Below are 26,449 nucleotides of genomic sequence, written 5' to 3'. Positions count from 1 at the left end.
TTATAATACCTAATACAATGTAAATGCTATGTAAATAGTTGTTATACTGTATTGTTTAGGGGATAATGACAAGAAAAAAAAGTCTGTACATGTTCAGTACAGACGCAACCATCGTAGCTCTTCTGAGAACGCTGATGCTGCCTCGGCATCAGCCGATGCCAATTCTCCCATGATCTTTAAGTTCTTGAGGCTGAAGCGCTTTACACAGTTAGCCAGCCATCTCTTACTAGCCTTAAACTCCTTCTTCTCACTCATAACACAAGTAGCAAGCGATGCTCAAGCAATGAGTGCTGGAGAGAGCCTGAGGATCTATGAAACAGCAGGAGGCTACAGCAAGGTATGCCTACACATCACTTCATTCGCGTGGATTCAGTGTAGTGCTTGGTGAGCAACAAATTCAAGTTTTGCTTTTTGGAACTTCTTGGAATTTTTTTTTGAATATTTTTGATCCGTGGTTGGTTGAATCCATGGATGCAGAACCCACAGATACAGAGGGCCGACTGTACATGCAACCACTAATCAGACTCCAGCGATGAGGTTTCTGAACAGGAACCTGAGGTCCAGCATGGATCTTCTCAAACCAGATGTACAGCAGGATGTGGAGAACAGACAGTTCAAACTCTTGAATGCTAAGTCAACACGAAGCTTCAGTGTGGGACAGTCAGTTCTTGCACGTGATTACCGGACTGAAAAGAGGCAGCCGGGAACAATTTCTGCCATAGACGAGTCACTGATGTATACAGTGGAGATGGGAGAGAAGGATTGGAGGTGAAAAACACAATGGGAGAGCCCTGCTGGCAGCCGATGGGGTAACATCTCTTTAAATTTGCTCTTACCTTACCTATCTCTTTTATTTCCTACCACTTTCCTTGAAACCTTATTATAAATCTTAATATTGCTCTAATATGTCTTTGAGAAAGACAAAAGCCTCTGCAAAAGAAAAAGAAGATGACTCTCCAACTACTTTGGAATCAATTGGCGATTTCCTTAAAAAGCAAAGAACAGAACTCTCTGAGGAATTTCAACATCTTAACGTTAAGTTGAACACCATTCAACAAAGTTTAATCGAACCTGAAAAGTGAATTAAAGAGAATAAAGAACCTTTGTCATTACTGGAAGCATGAGTAAGCTTTGCAAAAAATTATTATTATTATCTACTGAAAAATTAACAAAGAAGATTACCAACCTGGAAAGCAGAAGCAGAAGGAACAATCTATGTATTCTGGGTCTTGAAGAATCAATTGAAGGTGCCCACCCCATGGAGTTCTTTGCAAACTTTTTGAAGCAGCTATTTCCTGACTTATTGCCATCCATACCTAAGTTGGAACACATCCATCAATCACTGGTCCCCAAAACAAAGGCAGACGAGCGTCCCAGGTTGATCATTTTATCTTTTCATGAATTTCATACAAAGGAGCTTGTAATCCGACATACCCATCGATTTGGAACGATTGATTTCTATGGGAAGATGATTAGACTCATGGAAGATTATACACTGGAGGTTATGGCTGAATATGTTAAGTGCAAAGAGGTCATGTCACTGCTTTATAATAAAGGGTTTAAGCCCTCCCTTTGTTTCCCCGTACATACAACCATATAACAATCACAGCACGGAAACAGGCCATCTCGGCAAATGGTGAGCGGAAATGGCTGGGATTCGCTGAACAGAAGTTTTTGGAAGCAGAAGATTAATTGCGTTATATCTCTTACAAGAGATCTTTTAAATATATCTTTTAAATGTTGGACAGAATAAGGTTTTAATTAACTTACATTTTGACCATTTATATATCTTGTTTTTTGATAATTTCTTTGATATTTTTTACTATTTTGTTCTCTTTTGTGAGGTTTTATATATATATATATCTTTAGAAATTGTTAAAAATGAATCCTCTTATGATTTGGATTTTTGATCTAAGTTTTTTCTCTGTTTTGTCTGGGTAGAAATAACAACCTTGAATGTTTTTGGAGTTTTGCAAGCAGGATTCCTTGGGAAGGGTTGTCATTAGGGTTAGCATGCCAGCTATCCTTTGACTGGCTTTTTTGGCTCTGGGAAGGGGAGGGACATGGGATTTCTTTTTTTCTTTTTCTGGAAGCTGGGTTGGGCTACCATCCAAGTTTTCTATTTGAGTACCTTATTTATGGTCTGCCCTTTGGATCTAATAATTTATGTTCAGATCTTTTAACTCTTCTGTTAATTAGAATTTAAAACAGAGCAAAATATTAATTTACTTAATTTTAATGTTGTTACGTATCCCGAAACTGGATAACTTACCAGCAAAGATAGAGAGGTCTGTTGAAGTCTGATGTCACTATTTTCAAACGTTTTTATTTATAAAGGGGCACAAAAGTAAGGTTAATGCAAACATTTAGATAATGCACGTCACCAATACGCAATCTAAAGCCCAGATATAGCCATAATCATCATTAATCTCGGCTGCTGTCTAGGGGATAATATTTTTTTTGTCCATTGGAAATCTAAAGAGTCATTCAAAAGTCTTTCGAGGAATTGTTGGGTGTCACGTGTCTTAGAGGAATCGGTGAGAACGATAAGAAGACTTGCCCGTATCTTTTTGACCACTCCATTAAAATCAGGGGAGCGTTGGTTTCCCCGTTGTTAGTTCGAAGTCCTTCTCGGTGGTATCGGCCACCCGCTCCCCAGGCAAAGGAGTTAGGAGCACACGTGGCGTTGAGTGGCTTCCAGCTCTCCCGGGAGCGTTGAGCGAGCAAGTTCCTCTGTCGCTACGGTACTGCCTCCTGCAATCTTTACTTGCAGAGTTGTAGCTGTCCATCAAAGTAGGGGGATGCAATCTCCACCCCCACATGGCCCGAGGGTGTTCAGGTTCATGGTAGTTGTCACGTAGCCGGGACTTGCACGTGACCAGGTGCCTCTAAGATCAAATGGTCAAACCATTGCACTGTCTCTCACTTCCGAGTCCCGAATTAATAGCGATCTTGCGATTCTCCGGAAGGAGGGGGCTGCTCCCGCTCCTTCGGCCCCTCAGAGCTGTGGTACCTTCATAACAATGTGAAATGTTTAAATCATCCTGTGAAACGGAATAAGTTCTTTGCTTATATTGAAAAGTTAAGGGCCCCCATTATTTTTCTACAAGAAATGTATGTATGTAGTTGTGATAATGCAAGCCTTTTTAATTTGCTTCATTCAGGGCAAAATCTTGAGGGGTCTCGATTTTTATAGGTAATACAATTTCTTTTGTTCAACATAAGGTTGTCTCTGACCCTAATGGGCGATTTGTCATAGTGTCATGGAAACTAGATAATAAATTAATTGTATTTGCTAATTTATACGCCCCCAATGTGGCTGAGTGTTTCTTTTCAGTCTTGCCAGATATGAGTTTTTATTCTTTAGTGATGGGAGGAGATTTTAATTGTTGTCCAGAAACAGTATTAGATCATTCCTCTCTTAAATTAGCTGCACCTAATAAATCAGCTTTATTTATTCAATCCTTTCTAATGAAATGTCATATTGTTGATGTCTGGCATTTTCTTCACCCAGCAGAAAGGGAGTATTCATTCTTCTCTCATGGCCATCATTCCTATACTAGGATTGATTATTTTTTTATTGATAGTCAAATGATTCCATTAGTTTGATCAATTGAATATAAAGAAATAGCTGTATCCTACCACTCTCTTGTATTTCTATCTTTAAATCTTCCTGGTTTCACTCACATGAACAGATCTTGATGTTTTAATTCAGCTCTCTTATCCAATAACGACTTTCTAAAATTTCTGAAGAATCAAATTTCCCTTTTTTTAAGAAAATGCGTTGAAAGAGACTTCTAGTCTTATCATTTGGGACGATGTTAAGGTGTATATCAGAGGACAAATTATCTCCTGTACTGCATATATTAAGAAAAATGCTAATAAAGAGAGAACTGGATTAGTTAATCAATTAAAACAATTAGACCAGAAATATGCTTTGGCACCAGACTCTGAACTATACAAAAGACATATTGAAAATAAAACTAAATATGATCTTCTTATAACATATCCAATTGAAGGCCAACTTTTAAAAGATAGAAGCCAATTCTATAATCATGGAGAGAAAAACAGGAAACTATTGGCTAATCAACTGAAGACCCTTATAGCTAAATGGCAAATTAAACAAATTTGCAAAACCAATGGTGACATGACAACTGACCATTTTGAATTAAATGACACTTTTAGAGAATTTTATTCTAAATTGTACAGATCTGATTTTATTAAAGATAATACTGCAATGAACAATTTTTTAGATCAATTAAATATTCCTGGACTTTTGGTTGATAATCGAAAGCAGTTGGATCAACCTATTTCTCAGGAGGAAATCACTGAGGCTATATGTTCATTGCACTCTGGGAAATCTCCAGGACCTGACGGATTCTCTGGAGAATTTTATAAGGCTGTTTCATCATTGCTTATACCTTATTTATGTTCTACCTTTACTAAGTCCTTCAAGGTTGGTAGGTTACCACAGTCTTTTTATCAAGCTTTGCTTATTCTTAAAAAGAATAAAAATCCCACTGAATAATGTTTGCTATCATGTTTGCTGTTGTGTGCTGGAGCAGCAGGTTGAGGGTAGCAGAAACCAGCAGAATCAACTGTTATGAACCCTGTAACTGGGTGACTTACCAGCGAAGATAGAGACATCCGTTGAAGTCTGATGATACTATTTTTAACAGTATTTATTAGTAAAAGTACACAAAAATAATATCAATGCAAATATACAGATAATATACTTCATCAATACTAAACCTAAAAGTGCAGGTATAATAATAATCAATAATAATAATAATAATAAGCTCTATCATTGTCTCGGGGATAATGTATTGTCCGATGGAAATATATAGTTCATTCAGTTCATACAGGCTGCAGCCATTGGGGACTGCTGTGTTGCAATTGTTGGAGAGAGCGAGAGATTAGGAGAAAAATTTGCCGGCTTTCCTTTATGATTTTGATCCATCAGGTGTCTCATTGTCATGGCCGTTCAAATGTGACCTCTCTTTTAGCTAAACCGTTCTTCCGTGGTGAGCTCGCCACCCAGGCAAGGGAGGACGCACACAAGCCCCCACCGGTTTTCGCTATAAAACGCTGTCACGGGATTTCTAGCATTTCTCCTGGTGCGTCTAAAGGGGTGTTCCCCAGAGCACTTTTTTATCCTTACTCACGGGGTCTCAGATGTCAATCAGGTTGGGATGATGCAATCCCTCAACCAGACCACTCTGGTTGTCCCCTGAGGGGTTTCAATGAATAGTACAGTACTCAATACACAATTCCTTCTCCAAGAGACAATAACAGTTATCAGTGGTTACGTTCCACTGATGTCAGGACACATTCCAAACCTTGTGTATTCTGGGTGTCTCTCTCTCATTTCCTGCGTCTCAGACCCGAAATAATAGCGATCTTGTGATTCTCAAAAAGGAGGGGCGACTCAGAGTTGCTCCACCTTTGTAACACAACAAACTCATTCGTAAGGCCAGTGATGTTGTGGAGGTGGAACTGGACTCTCTGATGGTGGTGTCTGAAAAGAGGATGCTGTCCAAGTTGCATGCCATCTTTGAAAATGTCTCCCATCCACTACATAATGTACTGGTTAGGCACAGGAGTACATTCCACTGAGATGCAACACTCAGCATCATGGAAAGTCATTCCTGCCTGTGGCCATCAAACTTTACAACTTCTCCCTCAGAGTGTCAGACACCCTGAGCCAGTAGGCTGGTCCTGGACTAATCCATTTGGCATAATTTACTTACTATTATTTAATTATTTATGGTTTTATATTGCTATATTTCTACACTATACTTGCTTGGTGCGACTGTAACAAAACCCAATTTCCCTCAGGATCAATAAAGTATGTCTATCTGTCTGTCTGAATGCCCTTCATATAGACCAATCTCTTTACTCAATGTTGATGCCAAGATCCTATCTAAATTTTGGCCCATAGACTCGAAAATATTATACCTTCTATAATATCTGATGATCAGACAGGATTTATTAAAAATTGATATTCCCATTTTTTTTACAATTTTTTATTCAGAAGAAAAAAAACAAGAGTTACAGAGTGCAACACATAGATACATCTCAACATAACTTGTGTACATTCATATATTGTAATAAAATTGATCAAAATGTTATAGCATAACACATAAAGGTATACCACTCTGTAATCAAAAATTTCAAGGTAAGTCATACGTCATAAAAGAAATTTTTTATATTAAAAAAAGTCAACCCCCTACCAACTACCAAAGAAAAAAGCTGATGGATGACAATGGATAATTAGGGAAAAAAAACATATTCACTTAAGAAGAGAAGATAAAAATATACATAAAAGTTTGTGCACTGTTAAACTTTATAAATTGGAAAAGTAATTTAGGAAAAATCCCCAAATATCATAAAAAGATTGTTTTGAATATAAGACTGAGCAGCAGGTCTTTTCTAAATCTAAATAAGACATAATATCGCGTAGCCATTGAAGATGTGTAGGAGGGGTAGACTCCTTCCATTTAAGCAAGATTGCTCTTCTTGCTACAAGAGAGGTAAAAACTGAAAACCTGTAAGTTAGGAGTATTTAAAGTTATATCTTCATTTGCAATGATACCAAACAAGGCAGTAAGGGGATTTGGGTCAAATTGGACCCTAAAAAGTTGAGAGAAGGTATGAAATACTTCCCGCCAAAACTTTTCAATTGTAGGGCAAAACCAAAACATATGAATTAAAGAGGCATCAGCAGAGTTGTGTTTATTACAAAGTGGAGAAACATTCGGGTAAAAACTGGAGAGCTTCTGTTTAGAAATGTAAGCTCTATGAACCACTTTAAATTGTAGAAGAGAATGACAAGCACAGAAAGATGATTTATTAACCCATTTAAGAATTTTATTCCATCTACCATCAGAAATCTGACAATTTAGGTCATCCTCCCAAGCTTTTTTTATTTTATCTAAAAAGTCTTGTCTAGAATCAATCAACAAGTTATAGATACTGGTAATAGATCCATTAACAAAAGGTTTTAAATTTACAAGATTGTCCAGCAAATTTTTATCAGGACCTATAGGAAAAGTAGCTAATTGGAAATGTAGAAAATCTCTAATTTGAAGGTATCCGTAAAAATGTTTTTGGGAGTGCAAATTTATTTGACAATTGGTCAAAAGAAGCAAGAGATCCTGAGATAAACAGGTCCCAAAAACACTTAATACCTAGTTCATCCCAATCCTTAAAGACTTTATCAGTCATGGAAGGGATAAAAAAAATAATTAAGGAGAATGGGAGATGATAATGAAAAATTCGCTAAACCAAAAAATTTTCTAAATTGAGACCAGATCCTTAAAGTTTGCTTAACAATTATGTTATCTATTATTTTATTTGCTGAAAAAGAAGAGTATGATCCAAGAAGAGAGCCAATAGAGAAATTTTTTACAGAATTAACTTCTAAGGAGACCCATGATGGGCAGTCTTTATGATAAATATAATAGGACCAGAAAGTAATATTCCTTATATTGGCAGCCCAATAGTAAAGCCTAAAATTGGGTAGGGCTAGTCCACCCATCTCTTTATTTCTTTATAAGTAAACTTTACTTAAACAAGCTTGTTTATTATTCCAAATATAAGAGGTTAAAATTGAACCTAAAGAATCAAAGTACATCCTGGAATAAAAAGTAGGTAAGGCCTGAAAAAGATATAAAAATTTAGGAAGAATCTTCATTTTAATCGAATTAATTCAGCCAATTAGGGATAAAGAAAGAGGGGACCATTTAGAAAGCGTCTTTTTCACATAATTCAATAAGGGGTTTAAGTTTTCTTTAAATAAATTCTTGAAGTTTTTAGTAATTGTTACACCTAGATATGTAAATTGACTTGTAACAATTTTGAATGGAAATTTGGCATTTGATGACATTAGGTCATTTAAAGGAAATAGCAAACTTTCATGTAGGTTCAGCTTATATCCTGAAAAAGAACTAAACTGAGAGATTAAAGAAAGAACCAAAGGTAAAGAAGTTTCAGTGTTAGAGATAAAAAGTAAAATATCATCAGCATATAATGAAATTTTATGAGACATACCTTCCCTTAGTATACCAGAAATGTCCTTAGATTCTCGAAGTGCTGTTGCTAAGGGTTCTATAGTTAAAGCAAAAAGTAAAGGACTAAGAGGACAACCTTGTCTAGTTCCCCGCTGTAATTTAAAGAGCTTAGAAATTTGGGAGTTAGTAATAACCTGAGCGGTAGGAGACAAGTAGATTAATTTAACCCAACGAATAAAATTAGGCCCAAAATTAAACTTTTCTAAGGTCTTAAAAATACGACGTGTTACAGATTTGGAGACCAGGAACCAAAGGTGCAATATCAGGATTCTTGGGCTTCCTGAAAAACTGAAGGGTAATCAACCTATCGATTTTTCTGCTCAAATGCTGAAAGATTTATTCCCTGATATATTATCGGAGCTACCAAAATTTGAGCGCGTTCACCGAGTTACCCCGCCTAATTGGGATCCTGCCAAACCTCGCTCTATTATCATTCACTTTTATGACTACCAGATTAAAGAACAGATCCTTCGTGAATCAAGGAAGTATATTACAATTTTGTGATCAACGGTTTTGGATCGTTCAAGATTATCCACCTGATGCACCATCAATAACTCACTCTGAGACGTAAGGCGAGATATCGGCTTTTATTGACTGGAAGAAGGAACCAGGAGTGAGTGACCATCATACAATGTCCTGGAGACTGAGGCCGAGCGTCAGGCCTCAGACCTCCTTTATACAGGGGCCTGTGGGAGGAGCCACAGGAGCAGTCAGCAGGGGCGTGTCCATTCAGGCACATAGTTCACCACATTCACCCCCCCTTTGTTTGAAAGAGTCCCCATGTGGCGAAGTTTCTTACAAGTCAAGTCTATCAGGTGGTCGAATCTGTCGCTGCGATCTACGTAGCACCGGCTGTGATCGCATGGATGCCGGCGACATTGGTGATTGCACAGGGGACGGAGGTTGCGCTTGTTCCTGCCCACTAGGCGCCGGTGATCCCTCACGCATGTGCGAGGCGCCTGGTATAAATGCGTACGAAACGCCCGGTATACAAGTGTTGTGAGGAGTCTGTGTAGTGCCTGGTGAGCACGGTGTCACCTCTGGTGCAGGGTTCATAGTTACCGGAGAGCCTTCAGGGTAGTGGTCTGCTGCACCTGCGGGTGCCAGGTCGCGGATGGAGACCGTGTCCTCCCGCCCATCGGGTAAGACCACGTAAGCATACTGGGGGTTCGCCTTACGTCTCAGTGTGAGTTATTGATGGTGCATCAGGCGCGCACAGATTAGGCATGACCAGCAGCTCAAAGTTCCGATATTCTGTGCCTTGCACCACCAAAGTCGCTACACAACCCGCCCGGATGTCTGTGGACTGCGACCCAGAAGCCAAATGGAACCTCCGACTTACCGGCCGCATTGCAAGTCCGCAGCGTTGCACTGTGTCCGGGTGAATAAAACGCCCAGTGCTGCCCATGTCAAACAGGCATCTAGTCCTGTGCCCCTCCACCCGGATGTCCATCATGGACCTTGCGAGCGGGTGTGGGGCGCTTTGGTCGAGGGTCACAGTGGCCAGAGTTGAATCGCCGTCGGGGAGCCCGGTCAGCATCGGAGGGCCGGGGGCGGTGCATGCTGACGTCGACAAAGATGGCCGCTCACATCCGGGGTACCCGGTAAGCATCCGAGGGTCGGGGGCGGGGCGTGCTGACGCCGACAAAGATGGCCGCCCACATCCGGGCATGCAAGATGGCAGCCCCCACGTTTCACCCGCAGCGCTGCACTCCGTTTGAGGTTGAGACTTACAGACCTTGGCGAAATGGCCCCACTTTCCGCAGCTGGAGCAGGTCGCTTCTCGCGCTGGACAGCGTTGTCGAGGGTGTTTTTTATGGCCGCAGAAATAACAAAGCACAGGCATCTGACGGGCTGCCACTGTGGTCGGGTTCGGGGGAGCTCGTGGAATCGCGACTGGCAGCGGCGTTGGCGAATTTGCTCCCGGGAGCCGGCAGTGGCGGGGTCTGAGGAGTCCACGGAACCGGCGGGGAATCGCGCGACTGGACAGCGTCAGCATTATGCAAAGCAGCTTCCAGAGCATTGGCCTTCTCCATCGCCAAGCTTAAGGTAAGGTCGGCATTTTCCAGCAGCCGCTGGCGCATGTACACTGACCTCAGTCCCGTCACAAAGGCGTCTCGCACTAGCAGCTCCACATGCTGTTCTGCTGTGAGCGTCTTGCAGTCGCAAGCTCGGACGAGTGTCTGTAGTGCTCGGAGAAACCCAGCGCACGATTCGCCAGGCCGCTGTCGCCGGGTAGCTAAACGATGTCTTGCGCAGACAGTGTTCACCGGCCGCAGATACTGTCTTTTGAGGGCATCCAGTGCCCCATCGTAGGTCGGCAGGTCCTGGATAATGGAGTAAACTTTGGGGGTGACCCTCGAGAGTAGAATTCTGTGCATAACGGCGGGTTCAGTTGCATGAACCTCCTCCAAGTACGATTGGAAGCATGCAAGCCAGTGTTCAAAAGCGAGAGCTGCGTCAGGGTCTTGAGGGTCCAAATCCAACCGGTCCGGACGCAAAACGGTTTCCATGTTGTAAAACTTCCAGTCAATAAAATTGATGCACCATCAATAACTCACTCTGAGACTTCAGGCGAGATATCGGCTTTTATTGACTGGAAGAAGGAACCAGGAGTGAGTGTCCATCATACTATGACCTGGAGACTGAGGCCGAGCATCAGGCCTCAGATCGCCTTTATACAGGGGCCTGTGGGAGGAGCCACAGGAGCAGTCAGCAGGGGGCGTGTCCAGACAGGCACATAGTTCACCACACCACCAGAAGTTCTAAGAGCTAGACAGGCTTTTAAAGAAGTCATGTCTGATCTTTTTAAGCTTGGCTGTCGCCTTTCTCTCAGAGATCCGTGTAAACTCAAGGTTACTACTTCTGATAATAAGGTTTCTTGGATTATGAAGCCTGAAAAAGCTAAGAAATTTTTGCAAATTCTCCATCCTTAAATTCAACTTTGAGTTGCTTTATGTTAAATGTTTTAATTTCAGGTGTTCAATCAAGTAATTGGCGCTTTGTTGATAACAGGGTTTCTTGGTTTTATGAAGTCTTAATCATTTGTTTGATTAAGTAACTGGCGCCTTGTTATCTTTCAAACTATGCAAAACATGCAGGCAGACTGCATCTATTTTCTCTTTTGCTGTTTTTCGCAGCTCTTTTTAAACAATACGTTATATTCTCTCAGTGTTATGTTGATTTTTACCTTCCTTTTAGTAATTTGACTGAAAGTAATTATGTAGGGTGTACATGTAGTAATTACTGAGGAATGAAACTATAGGCTGTTTTGCTTTACCTTAAATTCACTAAGATTTTTCCTATGTTTTGATTATTTATATACCTTTCGGTCTTTTACTGTTTTTCAATAGTATACAATATTCTATATTTCTTATTGCTGATTTTTGGTTTTTTCATTATTTTGCCATTTTATCCTTTTTTTTCTCTCCCTTGAATGCCTTAAATTAGTCATGTAGGAAGCAATCTAAACCGCTTCCCTTTTTAATTATCTTCTATTTGTTTCTTTACTCTTTTTTTGCACCCGCGAGTATATCTGTTTTACTTATTGATTTTCCTTATCTGTCTTTCCTTTTTTACCGAGACTAATACTTATATTTTCCCATGGTTTTTTTCGTAATTAGCAAACTTATTTACTTTGATATTATGTTTTTGTATATTACTCTACCTATATAAAGAAAAAAGCTGACAAAGAAAGGTCTGACCAAGTAGAGATATTAAAAGATCTTGATCGAAAGTATGCCCTATCTCCAGATCCAAGTATATATAATAAGCGTATTGAAATCCAATCTAAGTATAATCTTCTGCTGACTTACCCAATTGAACAATAGCTGTTGAGAGATAAAACTCAATTTTACATTCACGGGGATAGAACTGGTAGTTTATTAGCTAATCGCTTAAAATCTTTTACAGTTAATCGTCAAATCACAGAAATTTTTAAAGATAATGGAACTAAGACATCCAACCATTCTGAAATTAACAACGTATTTAAAGACTTTTACCTTAAGTTGTATCAGTCTGACTCTTCTTCAGATGATACCTATACGAATGCTTTTTTCAGTAATATCAACATTCCTACATTGTCTGCTGATGGTCTAACACAGTTAGGTCAGCCTATTTCCGATGAAGAAGTGGCTGAGGCTATACGTGCTTTACATTCTGGTAAGACCCCAGGACCTGATGGCTTTCCTGGGGAGTTTTATAAAACTTTCACTACGTTACTTCCACCTTATTTATCCTCTGTTTTATCAGAGTCCTTTAAATCAGGTGAACTCCCTCAATCATTTTATGAAGCTTTTATTTCTCTTATTCTTAAAAAAATAAAAATCCAGCTGAATGTTCTTCATACAGACCAATTTCTTTATTAAGTGTTGATGCAAAAATTTTATCCAAAATCTTAGCTCAAAGACTTGAAAATATTCTACCATCTATTATATCACATAACCAGACAGGATTTATTAAAAATTGTTACTCACATTTTAATATATGTTGGTTATTGAATGTGATATATTCACCATCCAAAAAAAAATCAGAGTGTATATTATCCTTAGATGTAGAAAAAGCCTTTGATAGGATTGAGTGGAATTACCTTTTTAAGACCTTAGATATTCCCATTTTAATATACGGCGACTGTTAAATGTTATGCATTCGCCATCCAAGGTAATATCGGAATGTATAATTTCTCTGGATGCAGAGAAGGCTTTTGATTGAATTGAATGGAATTACCTATTTAAAACCTTAGAAAACTTTAATTTTGGGCCCAATTTTATTCATTGGATTAAATTACTATATTTATCTCCCTCTGCTCGGGTCCTTACTAATTTTCAGATTTCTAAACCAATTAAACTCCAACGTGGAACAAGACAATGATGTCTGTTGAGTCCTTTGCTTTTTGATTTGGTATTAGAACCTTTAACAATTGCCTTTCTAGAGTCTAAAGGAACGGTACTATTCATGAAGTCCTGCTTTATGCTGATGACCTGTTGCTTTTTATATCTAATATTACAACTTCTTTACCCTCTGTGTTTTGCCTATTGACTAATTTTAGTCCGTTTTCAGGATATAAACTGAATTTACATAAGAGTGAATTGTTTCCTTTAAATAATATGATACCAACCGATATTAACCTTCCTTTTATAATTGTAAAAAAAACAATCTACATATTTAGGTGTAACAATCACTAAGAATTACAAAAATTTATTCAAAGAAAATGTTTTATCCTTAATGAATTATGTGAAAAAGACACTTTCTAATTGGTCGCCTCTCTTTTTATCATTGATTGTGTCAGGGTCCGATCCGGAACCGTGTTCCGGGTTTTGATCCGGTCCAGGTGCTCCGGACTCCGGGTCCCTCCCGTCACCCGTGATCTAGTTAGGACCCTCCTGGTTCAAGGAGACACACCTATAACTCACTGAGCCTTGGGACTGGGACCAGGCGGGTGGTCGTTTTGTTCTGTTTCCCCACCGGCTCCGAACTCGTCTCCGCATTCTGTTATCCTGCCCGGGCTCAGACCTATTCTTTGGCATGCTTCTCTGCCCATACCGGTATTGCCAGGTTGGTCCGCTCTCCCACCTTTCTCCCCATGCGCTGGTCCCGCTTCGCTGCTCGGTTTTGTTTCTTGCGCGGTCGCGCTGTCTGTCTGCTGGCCGTTTCCGAATTTCCCCTTGTCATAGCTGTTGCGTTGGTCGATCTGGACCTATGCCCCTTCCTAACCCTTGCCCCTGTCGGGCACGTCTGGCCGACCTGCCTCGGCCCGGCAGTGGTTCTGTCTGGTCCTATCCCTTGCTTCCGTCGGCCGGCTCCGGCCGATGGGCCATGGACCAGCGGGGGTTCTGCCCCCTCCTTCTCTTCCGCCCAAACTCTGGGATAGTGCCCGCACCCGCCTAGGGGTCCGGTGTCTCCGCCTGGGAGGCGCCCCTACCCGGGATACTCAGGGAGGGCTCTCCGCTAGCCTATCGCCACCGAGACTTGCCTGCCTGAACCTGGACTTAAGGAGCCGCTTTGCTCCACCTGCCTGAACCCCAGTTACCCCTAAGTGCCATGGCATCCCCATCCTGTCCTCCCCCTAGTACTTCAGTGCCTGCGTCCTGTGTTTGGGTCCATCCGGCCCCTCTTGACAGATTGGTCGAATTAATTCTATTAAAATGAATATTTTACTTAAATTTATATACCTTTTTCAAGCCTATTTTTATACCTACGGTATGTCTTTTTTTGATTCTCTAAATTCAATTCTTTCTTGCTATATATGGAAAAACAGAAAACCCCCAATTAAATAAAGCCCACCTTCAAAAAAGCAAAAAGAATGCTGGTCTTGCTTTACCCAATCTTGGGTTATATTATTGGGCAATTAACATACGAAATCTTACATTCTGGTTATACTATATTAATCATGAGGATTGTCTGACATGGGTCTTTTTGGAAGCCAATTCTGTTATGAAATTTTCTATTATTTTTCCTTGGATCCTCTCTTCCTTTATCTGTAAATAAACTAACTGACTGGTGGTTAAACACGCTTTGAGGATCTGGCTTCAGTTTAGAAAACATTTTGGTTTATTGAGATTTTCTCTTTCCAGTCCTTTTTTTTTAAACCATTTACAACGGATCTGGTGTTTTTTTAGAGAATGGGATAGATTAGGCATTAAACGATTTCAGGATCTGTTTGTTGGAGGGAATCTCTTTTGAGCAGTTTTCAGTGAAATATAACCTATCAAAAACCCATTTTTTGAATATTTACAGATTAGAGATTTTTTAAGATCTAAACTACATATATTTCCTACTAGCCCAGAGAAGAACATAATGGATCTAATTTTTAATTTGAAACCTTTTCAAAATGGCTCAATATCTTGTAGTTATGGTCTGTTGTTGGATTTGAAGTGGCTCCTTTAGATAAAATTAAAAAAGATTGGGAAAAGGATCTACAGACTTCATTATCTGATGAGAACTGGAGGGTTATTTTCAAGATGGTGAATTCCTCATCATGATGAGCTCGTCATTCCCTCCTACAATTTAAGGAGTACGTAGGGCTCATGTGTCTCAAGGCCAGCTCTCTCGTTATATTGCAGATATATCTCCTTATTGTGACAGAGGTAATAATGGTGCGGCTTCATTAATTCATATGATTTGGTCATGTTTAAGCCTTGAAAAATATTGGAAAGATGTATTCCAATCTTTTTCTGTACTTCCTACAGTTAGTTTTAAGCCCAATCATTTACCTTAATTGGTATTGTCGAGGAAAGTGTTATAATTTTGGAGCCTTCTCATTCGTCAATACTGGCTTTTATTTCTTTCATGACTAGGAGGGTGATTTCGCTTAAATGGAATGTGGTTGCGCTCCCACCCCCCCCCCCCCACAAACATGCTCAATGGCTATGTGATGTTATGTCATGTTTAAATCTAGAGAAGATTCATTGTTCAATTTCTGATTCAAACCAAGATTTTCCAATGTTATGGAGACCCTTTCTGAATTATTTTTAAAATCTTTGAATTCTTATTAAAATATAGATCTTGGCTATTATTATGAAACACTATATGATAAAGTACTCTTTTTTTTCTTTTACCAACCAGCTTTGTCTTGGTAGGGGGTGTAGATTCTTTTATAATTATAATTAACCATACTATTGTATTTCATTCAGTTTATTTTAATTGATCATCAATATGGAATACTGTGACTGTATCAGTGTGATTTATATATAGTGCATTTTGTGCTATCTTATTTTGATTTATAATAAGTATCCTTATGAATTTTGTATTTGTGTATATGAAATTCAATATAAATATTGAAAAAAGAAAGAAAAGAGAAACACAACACCTTGTCCGGACTCCCCTGACGTAGAAGCAAACACTCCTGATGTGACCACATCAGCCTCATCTATCTGTCGTCAGTGCTGAGGACCCACCTGATGTACCTGTGCAGACTCATTCCCCAAAGCAAATGTTTCAGGACAGACATTACCCGGAGAGGCTGAGAAGACCTCCCCAGAGATTTGAGTTCTAAATGGGTCTTAAGCCAAAAGTTAAATTTTTAAAAAAAGAAAAAGGTTTGTTATAATTTGATATTAAGTTACTTTGTTATAATTTGGAAACAAATGGTAGGCATTTGTATGTTAAGGGTAAACATTTGTTTAGCATAGTGCCCCAGTTTTTTTTAAAAAAAAGGTTGATACACTATTAAAATAGAAGGCGAGGTGTGTACTGTATAGCCTACATTATGATAAGGGACTATTTTGTTTTTAGTAACTCATCATTGCATGCACTATTAGGCACCTATTGATCTGTACATGTGTGTCAAGTTTGGACTCTACCAGTAAAGAACCATGAAACTTGGTTCCCATCTCCTGTGTTTTTATTAATAACATAGTTGTGTAACCAGGCCACATACACAACAAAAGGCTACAGAAATTCTGGGGATGTTGGTCCATCTCATTGTCCCACTCACCATGCCTGGAAAACTAATCGCAACCCGACTCAGATGATTAACTCCCTGTGTGCCATCAGCTGTAACCTGGTTGTGCCGCCCCCCCCCCCCCCCCCCAACCCATTTCTGATTCACTCTGATCAATTCCCTTAATACCTGCCTCCTGATTCCAGTGTGGATCCCACACAAGCACAATAAAGTCCTTGGTGATAGCTCCAGACTTGCTGATGAAGTGTTTCAGTGTGTGAAACGCTGTGGAGGAGCTCGGCACCACAGTGGCTGTTGGTCACTGCACTCTACAGAATGGTACTTAGCCTCTCAATCATCCTTAAGCATCTGAGGAACAGGATCACCAGAGAGAGACAGAAGTGGAAGAGGAGAGCAGGCAGGGGGAGTTGCCGAAGAAGGGAAGAATGGCAGGAAGGGGACATTCAGAGTCCATCTGAGAGCTGTTTTTGGCTGGAATTCAGACTGTCCCTTCTGTAAACACAGTTCTGAATCTGGTTCTCCATTCCACCACCATTCCCACAGTAGCTTCCCTCTTGTCTTGACAGTCACTGAGCCCCTTGAAAATGATTAAAGCAGCTGTGTAAAGCTGAATTGTCTGTTTCCATGTGATATTATCTCTGTAAGATCAGAAAGGTTCTTGAAGTATGACTAGCTCACAATGTTGTTATCTGGTTGTCTCTTTGCTTTAGGAAGAATAAAGGTGATCACACCACCCAGATCCACATTAACCTCTGCATTGCTTGCTTTCTACTGAATATGAATTTCCTGAGTGATGAGTGGATTAGTAAGCTGATGATTGATGGTCTCTGTAAGACGATGGCTGTGCTCCTTCACTATTCATTACTGTGCACTTTCACATGGATGGCAATTGAAGGACTTCATCTCTACCTGATGCTGATCAAAGTGTTCAACACCTATGTCAAACACTACATACAGAAACTGGCTTTACTTGGTTGGGGTGAGTATTGGGTCATTTATTTTGCTTCCTCTTGACACATTGTGGAACATGAGTTGGTCTAATAGCATATTTTTCCAAATAGTTCTAGATATTCAGATGCCTGATGTTCATAGTTATAGAATCATAGAGCACTACAACACAGAAATAGACTCTTCAGTCAGTCTAGTCTATGCTGAGTTGTTACTTTGCCTAGTCCCATTGACATGCATCTCCCATCCATGTACTAATCCAATCTTTTCTTAAAAATTGGAATCCTCCCCATACCCACTACTTCAAATGGCACTTTGTACTACATCCACAACATCCCCTGAGTTAAGAAGTTCTTCCTCAGCTTCCTGTTACATATTTCACCTTTCACCTCTAGTTTTAGTTTCAAACAACCTCAGTGAAAGAAGCCTACTTGCATTTACCTTATCTATACCCATCACTGCCATGACATTTTCCCTTACCAGTTATGTCACAGCACCCCCTTCTAAAACGACAAAATCCCAGTCCTTCCCATCCTGCAACCAAGTCTCACTAATGGCTACAATATCATATTTCCATGTACTGATCCCTTCTCTAAGCTCATCTACCTTACCTACAATATTCCCTGAATTGAAATAAATGAATCTCAGAAAACTGTATTGAAATAGATGCAACTTAGAACACCTGTCAATTGAGCACTGGTATTCCTAAACACAACATCGTCACAAGATCTATATTATCCCATTTCTGGAGCAGGCATCAGTTATGAAATTGCAAACCTTAGGTAGCTTCATGTCATGGAAGGTGGTACTTGCTAATGAGTTGCTCCAAACATTAAAGTTGTTCATTTACTTGCTCTGCATTTTGCTTCCTATCATTACTTGTAATGAAGCAACATTCAAAGAAAAGGCTCATTGACATTATTGCTTTGTTACCTTCAGAACACATCCAAACATTTGCCTTAGGCTGTGTGTCTCACTGCTTCCCACAGATTTTTTTTATCCTCACTTCTAAAGTTCTGAGACTGATTTTCTTGAGATTTTATTTCATTCCAGTGCTTAACATGTCAAAGTACTCCTGCAGCATTTCAAACATGCTCCTATCTTCATGGTTTCAATACATACTATGAGTTTCAGACTCTCTATCCTTTTTGTTTATAAAGTTTTATCTTTTGTTTTAAAAGACCATAAGATATTGGAGCAAAATTAGGATACTTAGCCTATCGATTCTACTCCACCATTTCATCATGGCTGATCCATTTTCCCTCAGCCCCAATCTCCTGCCTTTCCCCCATATCCCTTCATGTCTCAACTAATCAAGAATCTATCAACCATTCTCTTAAATATACCCATTGACTTGGCCTCTACAGCTACCTGTGGCAACAAATTCCATAGATTCACCACTCTCTGGCTAAAGAAATTCTTCCCCATTTTGGATCTAAATGGAAATCCATCTATCCTGACTCTGTATCCACTGGTCTTAGACTCCTCAACCATAGGAAACATTCTCTCCACATCCACTCTTTTGGCCTTTCAACATTCGATAAGATCCCCCCCCCCCCTCCCATCTTTCATCTTAATTCCAGTAAATACAGGTCTGGGGCTATCTTCATATGCTCCCTTCTACAACTGATTTGTGTATTCTACTAGTTATATTAACTCTTCTCTCTCTTTATCGCTACCCCTCTGTCTCTATACAATTAGAAATAATTGTATTAATTCCTTTCTCTCATGATCTATTTATCTCTTTTGTCCATCTCTCTCCATCCAACAGTTTTTCCCCTACCTTGTACCATGCTAATTATAACTTTTCCCAATTTACCCTCTCCACAAAAACATTAGGGAAGGACTATCCATTTTGTGCAGCTTGTTCATTATCACAGAGATAAAAAGTGAAGAGGATTTTCAGTCCCTCTGCCTTCTTTCCAGCTGTAAAGCTCCTAACCTAGGAATTTCAAGAACAGTGCATAATCAGACACTGTTAGCACTCACATTATTGAAGGCTCTGTCTCCAGTTACTTGAAGTTCAGTAAACCTAAAAATTATTTTTGCAATATTGGTCCAGAACTTCTGGGAAAATATAACTCATTTCTTTGAGGTTGTGATCTGCATCACACTATTCAAAAGTAACTGGAACTGAATTGTGAATCTTACTGGGGAATTTGTAAGAATAATTCAATTGCAAAGTTTGTTGCCCTATCAAAAAACATTTAAAGCATGATCTGTAGAGGTTACAATTCATCTCACATCTGCTATCCCTGAACACAAATTGAATGCAACGACTGAAAAATAATTTGTCTCTAATGGCAAACCTCCAATCGATAAAGCAGTTACAGCTTAACATTCTCAACAGCGTACATAGTGAATTATATGTGATGACCACAGGATGAATAAATGTAATTTTCTTCTATTGACAGGCATCCCTGCTGTGGTGGTGTCTTTGTGCATTGCAGTGGACAAGGACAATTATGGACAGTTTCAAATCAAAATGCAAAATCAAAAGAACAGTAACAGCTCTGTTTCCATGTAGGTCTGGTTAACCATGCCAACAGAAATAATGTTGATATTTATCTCCATTGCTCAGTCTGTGATGAAAATCTCAGCTGAAATGGATGTGTATAGATAGTCATACAGGCAAGAGCACTCGGTTCTGAGTCAGCTGACATTGGGCAGTCCATAGTGACCATGTTAACATCCTGATAATTAGAAGGAAATCTGCCATTAAAGAGAATCAGATTAGCTATGTTCTTCTCAAAAATCAAACATCCCACTGGCACTCTTTATTGTGAAGACAAACTGGAAGGTGACCAGAGGCCAGTAAAGCATGAACGCCATTTTGATAGGGTGAAAGGTGAAATATTTAAGGGGAACATGCGGGGCAGTTTCTTCACACAGAGGGTGGAGGGAGGGTGGAATGAGCTGCCAGCGGAAGTGATGGATGCACATTCGATTTCAATGTTTAAGAGAAATTTGCATATGTGCATGGGTGGGAGTTACATGGATGGGAGGGGTATCCAGGTCTGTGAAACTAGACAGATGAATAGTTTAGCATAAACTAGAAACATAGAAATCATACAGCACAATACAGGCCCTTCTGCCCATAAAGCTGTCCCAAACATATCCCTACTTTAGAACTACTGAGGCTTTACCCATAGCCCTGTATTTTTCTAAGGTCCATGTCGCCATTCAGGAGTCTTTTAAAAGATCTATCATTTCCGCCTCCACCACCACTGCCGGCAGCCCATTCCATGCACCATTTCAGCCCTGGGCAAAAGCCTCTGACTATCCACATGATCAATGCTTCTCATTATCTTGTACACCTCTATCAAGTTACCTCTCATCCTCTGTCACTTCAAGGAGAAAAGGCCGAGTTCACTCAACCTATTCTCAAAAGGCATGCTCCCCAATCCAGATAACATCCTTGTAAGTCTCTTCTGCACCCCTTCTATGGCTTCCATGCCCTTCTTGTAATGAGGCGACCAGGATTAAGCACAGTACTCCAGCAGAGGTCTAACCAGGGTTCTATATAGCTGCAACATTACCTCTTGGCTCTTAAGCTCCATCCCACAATTGATGAAGGCCAATGCATAGTATGCCTTCTTGAACACAGTCAACATGCATCACAGCATTGAGCACCCTATGGACTCGGACCCCAAGATCCATCTGATCCTCCACACTGCCAAGAGTCTTACCATTAATACTATATTCTGCCATCATATTTGACCTACAAAAATGAACCACCTCAGACTTGTCTGGGTTGAACTCCATCTGCCACTTCTCAGTCCAGTTTTGCATCCTATCAATGTCCCATTATAACCTCTGACAGCCCTCCACACTATCCACAACACCTCCATCCTTTGTCATCAGCAAATTTACTAACTCATCCCTCCACTTCCTCATCCAGGTAATTTATAAAAATCACGAAGAGCAAGGGTCCCAGACAGATCCCTGAGGCACCCCACTGGACACCAGCTTCCATGCAGAATATGACCCATTTACAACCACTCTTTGCCCTCTGTGGGCAAGCCTGTTCTGGATCCACAAAGCAATGTCCCCTTGGATCCCATGCCTCCTTACTTTCTCAATAAGCCTTACATGGGGACCTTATCAAATGCCTTGCTGAAATCCATATACACTACATCTACTGCTCTTCCTTCATCAATCTGTTTAGTCACATCCTCAAAAAATTCAATCAGGCTTGTAAGGCACAACCTGCCTTTGACAAAGCCATACTGACTATTCTTAATCATATTATGCCTCTCCAAACGTTCACAAATCCTGCCTCTCAGGATCTTCTCCATCAACTTAGGAACCATTGAAGTAAGACTCACTGACCTATAAAGGCTATCCCTTCTCCTTTTTTTGAATAAGGAAACCAACATCCACAAGCCTCCAGTCCTCCAGAATCTCTCCTGTCCTCATTGATGATGCAAAGATCACTGCCGGAGGCTCAGCAATCTCTCCCTCGCTTCCCACAGTAGCATGGGGTACATCCTGTCTGATCCCAGTGACTTATCCAACTTGATGCTTTCCAAAAGCTCCAGCACATCCACTTCCTTAATATCTACATTCTCAAGCTTTTCAGTTCTCTGCCAGTCATCTCTACAATTGCCAAGATCCTTTTCCATAGTGAATACTGAAGAAAAGTATTCATTAAGTACCTCTGCTATTTCCTCCGGTTCCACACACACTTTTTCACTGTCACACTTGATTAGTCCTATTCTCTTACATCTTATGCTCTTGCTCTTCACATACTTGTAGAATTCCTTGGGGTTTTCCTTAATCCTGTCCTCCAATGCCTTCTCATGGCCCCTTCTGACTCTCCTAATTTCATTCTTAAACTCTTTCCTGCTAGCCTTATAACCTTCCAGATCGCTATCACTACCTAGTTTTTTGAACCTTTCGTAAGCTCTTCTTGACTAGACTTACAGCAGCCTTTGTACACCATGGATCTTGTATCCTACTATCCTTTCCCTGTCTCATTGGAACATACCTACTCAGAACCCCGTGCAAATATCCCCTGAATATTTGCCATATTTCTTCCGTACGTTTCCCTGAGAACATCTGTTTCCAATTTATGCTTCTGTTCCTGCCTGATAACCTCATATTTCCCCTTACTCCAGTTAAACATTTCTCTAACTTGCCTGCTCCTATCCCTCTCCAATGCTATGGAAAAGGAGATAGAATTGTGATCACTATCTCCAAAATGCTCTCCCACAGAGAGTTCTGACACCTGACCAGGTTCATTTCCCAATACCAGATCAATACCAGATCTCTTTTTATAGGCTTATCTACATATTCTGTCAAGAAACCTTCCTGAACACACCTATCAAACTCTACCCCATTTAAACCCCTCACTTTAGGGAGATGTCAATCAATATTTTGGAAATTAAAATCTCCCACCACAATAACTCTGCTACTGCTACTCCTTTCCAGAATCTGTCTCCCTATCTGCTACTCAATGTCCTTGTTACTATTGGGTGGTCTATATAAAAAAAAACACAATAACCCAGTAGAGTTATTGACCTCTTCTTATTACTAACTTCCACCCACAGACACTCTGTAGACAACCTCTCCATGACTTCCTCCTTTTCTACAGCCGTGACACTATCTCTGATCAACAGAGCCACACCCCCACCTCTTTTGCCTCCCTCCTTGTCCCTTTCTGTAACATCTAAAGCCTGGCATTTGAAGTAGCCATTCCTTGTCCCTGCAACATCCAAGACTCTGTAATGGCCACAACATCGTAGCTCCAATTGCTGATCCATGCTCTAAGCTCATCTGCTTTATTCATAATACTCCTCACATTAAAATAGACATATCTCAAACCATTGGTCTGAGCACGTCCCTTCTCTATCACCTGCCTATCCTCCCTTTTGCACTGTCTCCAAGCTTTCTCTATTTGTGAGCCTCTTTCCTCTGTCACTTCAGTTCGGTTCCCACCCCTCAGCAATTCTAGTTTAAACTCTCCCCAGTGGCCTTAGCCAGCCTTCCCACCAGGATAATGGATCCCCTCAGATTCGAGTGCAACCCATCCTTTTTGTACAGGTCACACCTGCCCCAGAAGAGGCCCCAGTGCTCCAGAAATCTGAATCCCTGCCCCCTGCTCTAATATCCCACAGCCACACATTTATCCTCCACCTCATTCTATTCCTATACTCACTGTCACGTGGCACAGGCAGTAATACCGAGATTACTATCTTTGAGGTCCTACTTCTCAACTTTCCTAACTCCCTGTAATCTGTTTTCAGGACCTCCTCCCTTTTCCTACCTATGTTGTTGGGACCAATAGGTACCACGACCTCTGGCTGTTCTCCTTCCCACTTCCAGATATCGTGGACGCGATTAGAAACATCCTGGACCCTGGCACCTGGGAAGCAAACTACCATCCACGTTTCTCTCCTGCATCCACAGAATCACATGTCTGACCCACTAACTGAGTCCCCTATCACTGCTGCCATCCTCTTCCTTTCTCTACCCTTCTGAGCCACAGGACCAGACTCTGTGCCAGAGGTGCCACCGCTGTTGCTTCCCCCAGGTAGGCCATTCCCCCCCCCCTCAATCGGACTCAAGGGGGAATACTTACTGTTAAGGGGGACAGCCACTGGGGTACTCTCTAGCACCTGCTTCTTGCCCTTCCCTCTCCGGACTGTTACCCACTTCTGTCTCCTGTGGTTCCAGGGTGACTACCTGCCTATAGCTCCTCTCTATCACCTCCTTACTCTCCCTGACCAGACAAAGGTCATCGAGCTGCAGCTCCAGTTCCCTAACATGGTCTCTAAGGAGCTGCAGCTCGACACACCTGGTGCAGATGTGATTGTCTGGGAGGCCGGGAGTCTCTAGGACCTCTCACATCTGACACCAAGCACAGGAAACCAGCCTCACACACATACTGTGACTTTATTTTAAACAGATAACCTGTAATTTCTGCTATTTTCTTTCCATGGACAAGGGAGATGAATGGTTATAGTGACTTGCATGTGACAGGTTATATGAGAAGTTTGACACACTTCAATTAACTCATTTTCTTCTATCTCCCATGCCCCTTCACATGGTGGATTGAAATATAAGGAAATTATTAAATTAAAGCCTTGCCTGTTCAATGTTTATTTTGGATTAGATATCACTTTGCAGTGCATTGAGTGGAGAAAAGTCAGAAGTCATGTTAAAACTGCATGAAACCTTGGTTAGACCACATTTGGAGAATGGTGGGTTGCTCTGGTTGCTTTCTTACATAAATGATGTGGAGACTTTGGAAGGGTTACAAGGAAGTTCACCAAGATGTATCATGGGTGATAGAGTATTCGATATAAGAAGAGGTCGGGGAAACTTGGATTATTTTCTTTAGAGCATCAAAGGCTGAAGGGCAACCTGACGGAAGTAAATAAGATTATGAATGTACAGCCCCGATAGATAATCAGCCTTTTTCCCAGGTGGAAAAAGGTGTCTAATATTAGGGAGTATAAATTTAAGTTGTGAAGGGAAAGTTTAAAGGATATATACAAGGCAAGATTTTAGACACGGAGTAGAGGGTGCCTGGAATGTGCTGACATAGGAGGTGATGGAAGTAGATAAGATGTTAAGATTTTGGAGGCATTTAGACAGGCACGTGATCAGGCAAGAAGCAGAGAGATATATTCCACATGCAGTGAGATGGGATTAATCTAATTGGACACTGGGGCTGGCACAGACATTGTGGAATAAAGGGTTTGTTTCTGTGCTGGTCTTTGTTTAGTGTTCAGAGCCCTCGTGATGTTAAAACATTAGTCCGGAGTGTTGGAGCTGGTTAGGCAGTGGATCAGAACACTGGATACAATGGAAAATTAAATACTTAATGGTTTATATATTTTCACACAGGTGCTGGATAACAAATAAGATAGTCCATTATGTTACAAACTGTGGTTTTTTCGGCATGATATGGCTTTGGAACCTGACAATGCTAATCACCGTCTGTGTCAAGCTAGCTCAGATGAGAAAAGGATTCGATTCTGTGTCCAGATCTGTGTGGAAGGATCTGTGGACGGTCCTCGGCCTCAGTTCTTTGCTGGGCATCACGTGGGCTTTGCCATTTTTTTCACATGGACCAATGTCCGTGGTTCAAACGTACCTACTTTGCATCTTAAACTCCCTGCAAGGTTAGTGAGAGATTTACCAGGTATGTTGTGATAACTATAAATTAGTGGCCATATGATGGTATCAAATCTTGAAATAGTGGTGCAATTTTATTATCTTATTCATGTTTCAATTATTGATTTTTAATAATGAACGGAATTAACAGAAAAGTTTTTTGTTATATTAAAGGACATCCAGAGGATGTATTTGATATGTCTCATATTTTATCAGATCTACATAACTATGTACACTGGATCAAATGCAGGCAGATGTGACTAGCTCACTGGGGCAATATAGTCGGCATGGATAAGTTGGACCAAAGGGCCTGTTCCCATGCTTTATGACTCTGTATAAAACTAACTTATTCAATAGTTACTATAAATATTCTGCAAGATTTTAACATCCCAATGTAATTTTCTTCTTGCATCTTCACAGGATTTTTTATATTTTTGTGGTACTATACCATGAAACAACCATCCAAAGAGCAAACTACAAATTATACATCAGATAAATAAAGAAGAGATGGAAGTGATACTGTATTCATCTCCCCTGTATCACGATTTTCTGCAAAAGGCCTTGCTCTTTATAAACATTGATTAATTCAATTTTTGTTCAAAAAATTAACATCAAAATCTTCTCAACATCTCTGATTAATCCCAAAGGTTTATTTGGTCCAATTAATTAATGATATAACTTTTGTAATTGGGTAGCATAAAGAGAACATCTGCAGATGCGGAAATCCAAGCAATGCTCACAAAATGCTGAAGGAAGTCAGCAGGTCAGACAGCCGAGACCCTTCAACCAGACTTCATAATTGCACCTTGCTATTGAAGAAATGGTTGAGCTAAGTTATTTAGGTATTATTTAATGGGTTACAACAGTACAGTCAAAGTCAATAAGATTTAGTGAGTCCATAGAT

At 40.4% G+C, this 26,449-nt stretch overlaps 1 protein-coding gene across 1 annotated transcript in view; it reads left to right on the top strand.

Annotated features, from left to right (window-relative positions):
- The window catches only part of LOC132407119 (adhesion G-protein coupled receptor G2-like), a 31,940-nt gene extending 5,895 nt beyond the window's left edge, over positions 1 to 26,045 (top strand). The window contains exons 3-6 of the mRNA XM_059993414.1: positions 17,184 to 17,452; positions 19,836 to 19,944; positions 25,276 to 25,553; positions 25,966 to 26,045. Of these exons, the coding sequence (XP_059849397.1) occupies positions 17,251 to 17,452; positions 19,836 to 19,944; positions 25,276 to 25,553; positions 25,966 to 26,045 (669 nt within the window). The 5' untranslated portion in view covers positions 17,184 to 17,250. The remainder of the gene's footprint in view (positions 1 to 17,183; positions 17,453 to 19,835; positions 19,945 to 25,275; positions 25,554 to 25,965) is intronic.
- The last annotated feature ends 404 nt before the right edge of the window (positions 26,046 to 26,449 follow it).

This window comes from Hypanus sabinus, chromosome 17 (assembly GCF_030144855.1).
Source record: "Hypanus sabinus isolate sHypSab1 chromosome 17, sHypSab1.hap1, whole genome shotgun sequence".
Taxonomy (NCBI): Eukaryota; Metazoa; Chordata; class Chondrichthyes; order Myliobatiformes; family Dasyatidae; genus Hypanus; species Hypanus sabinus.
The sequence above is the reverse complement of the archived record's forward strand: the minus strand, read 5'-3'. Positions and strand labels throughout refer to the sequence as shown.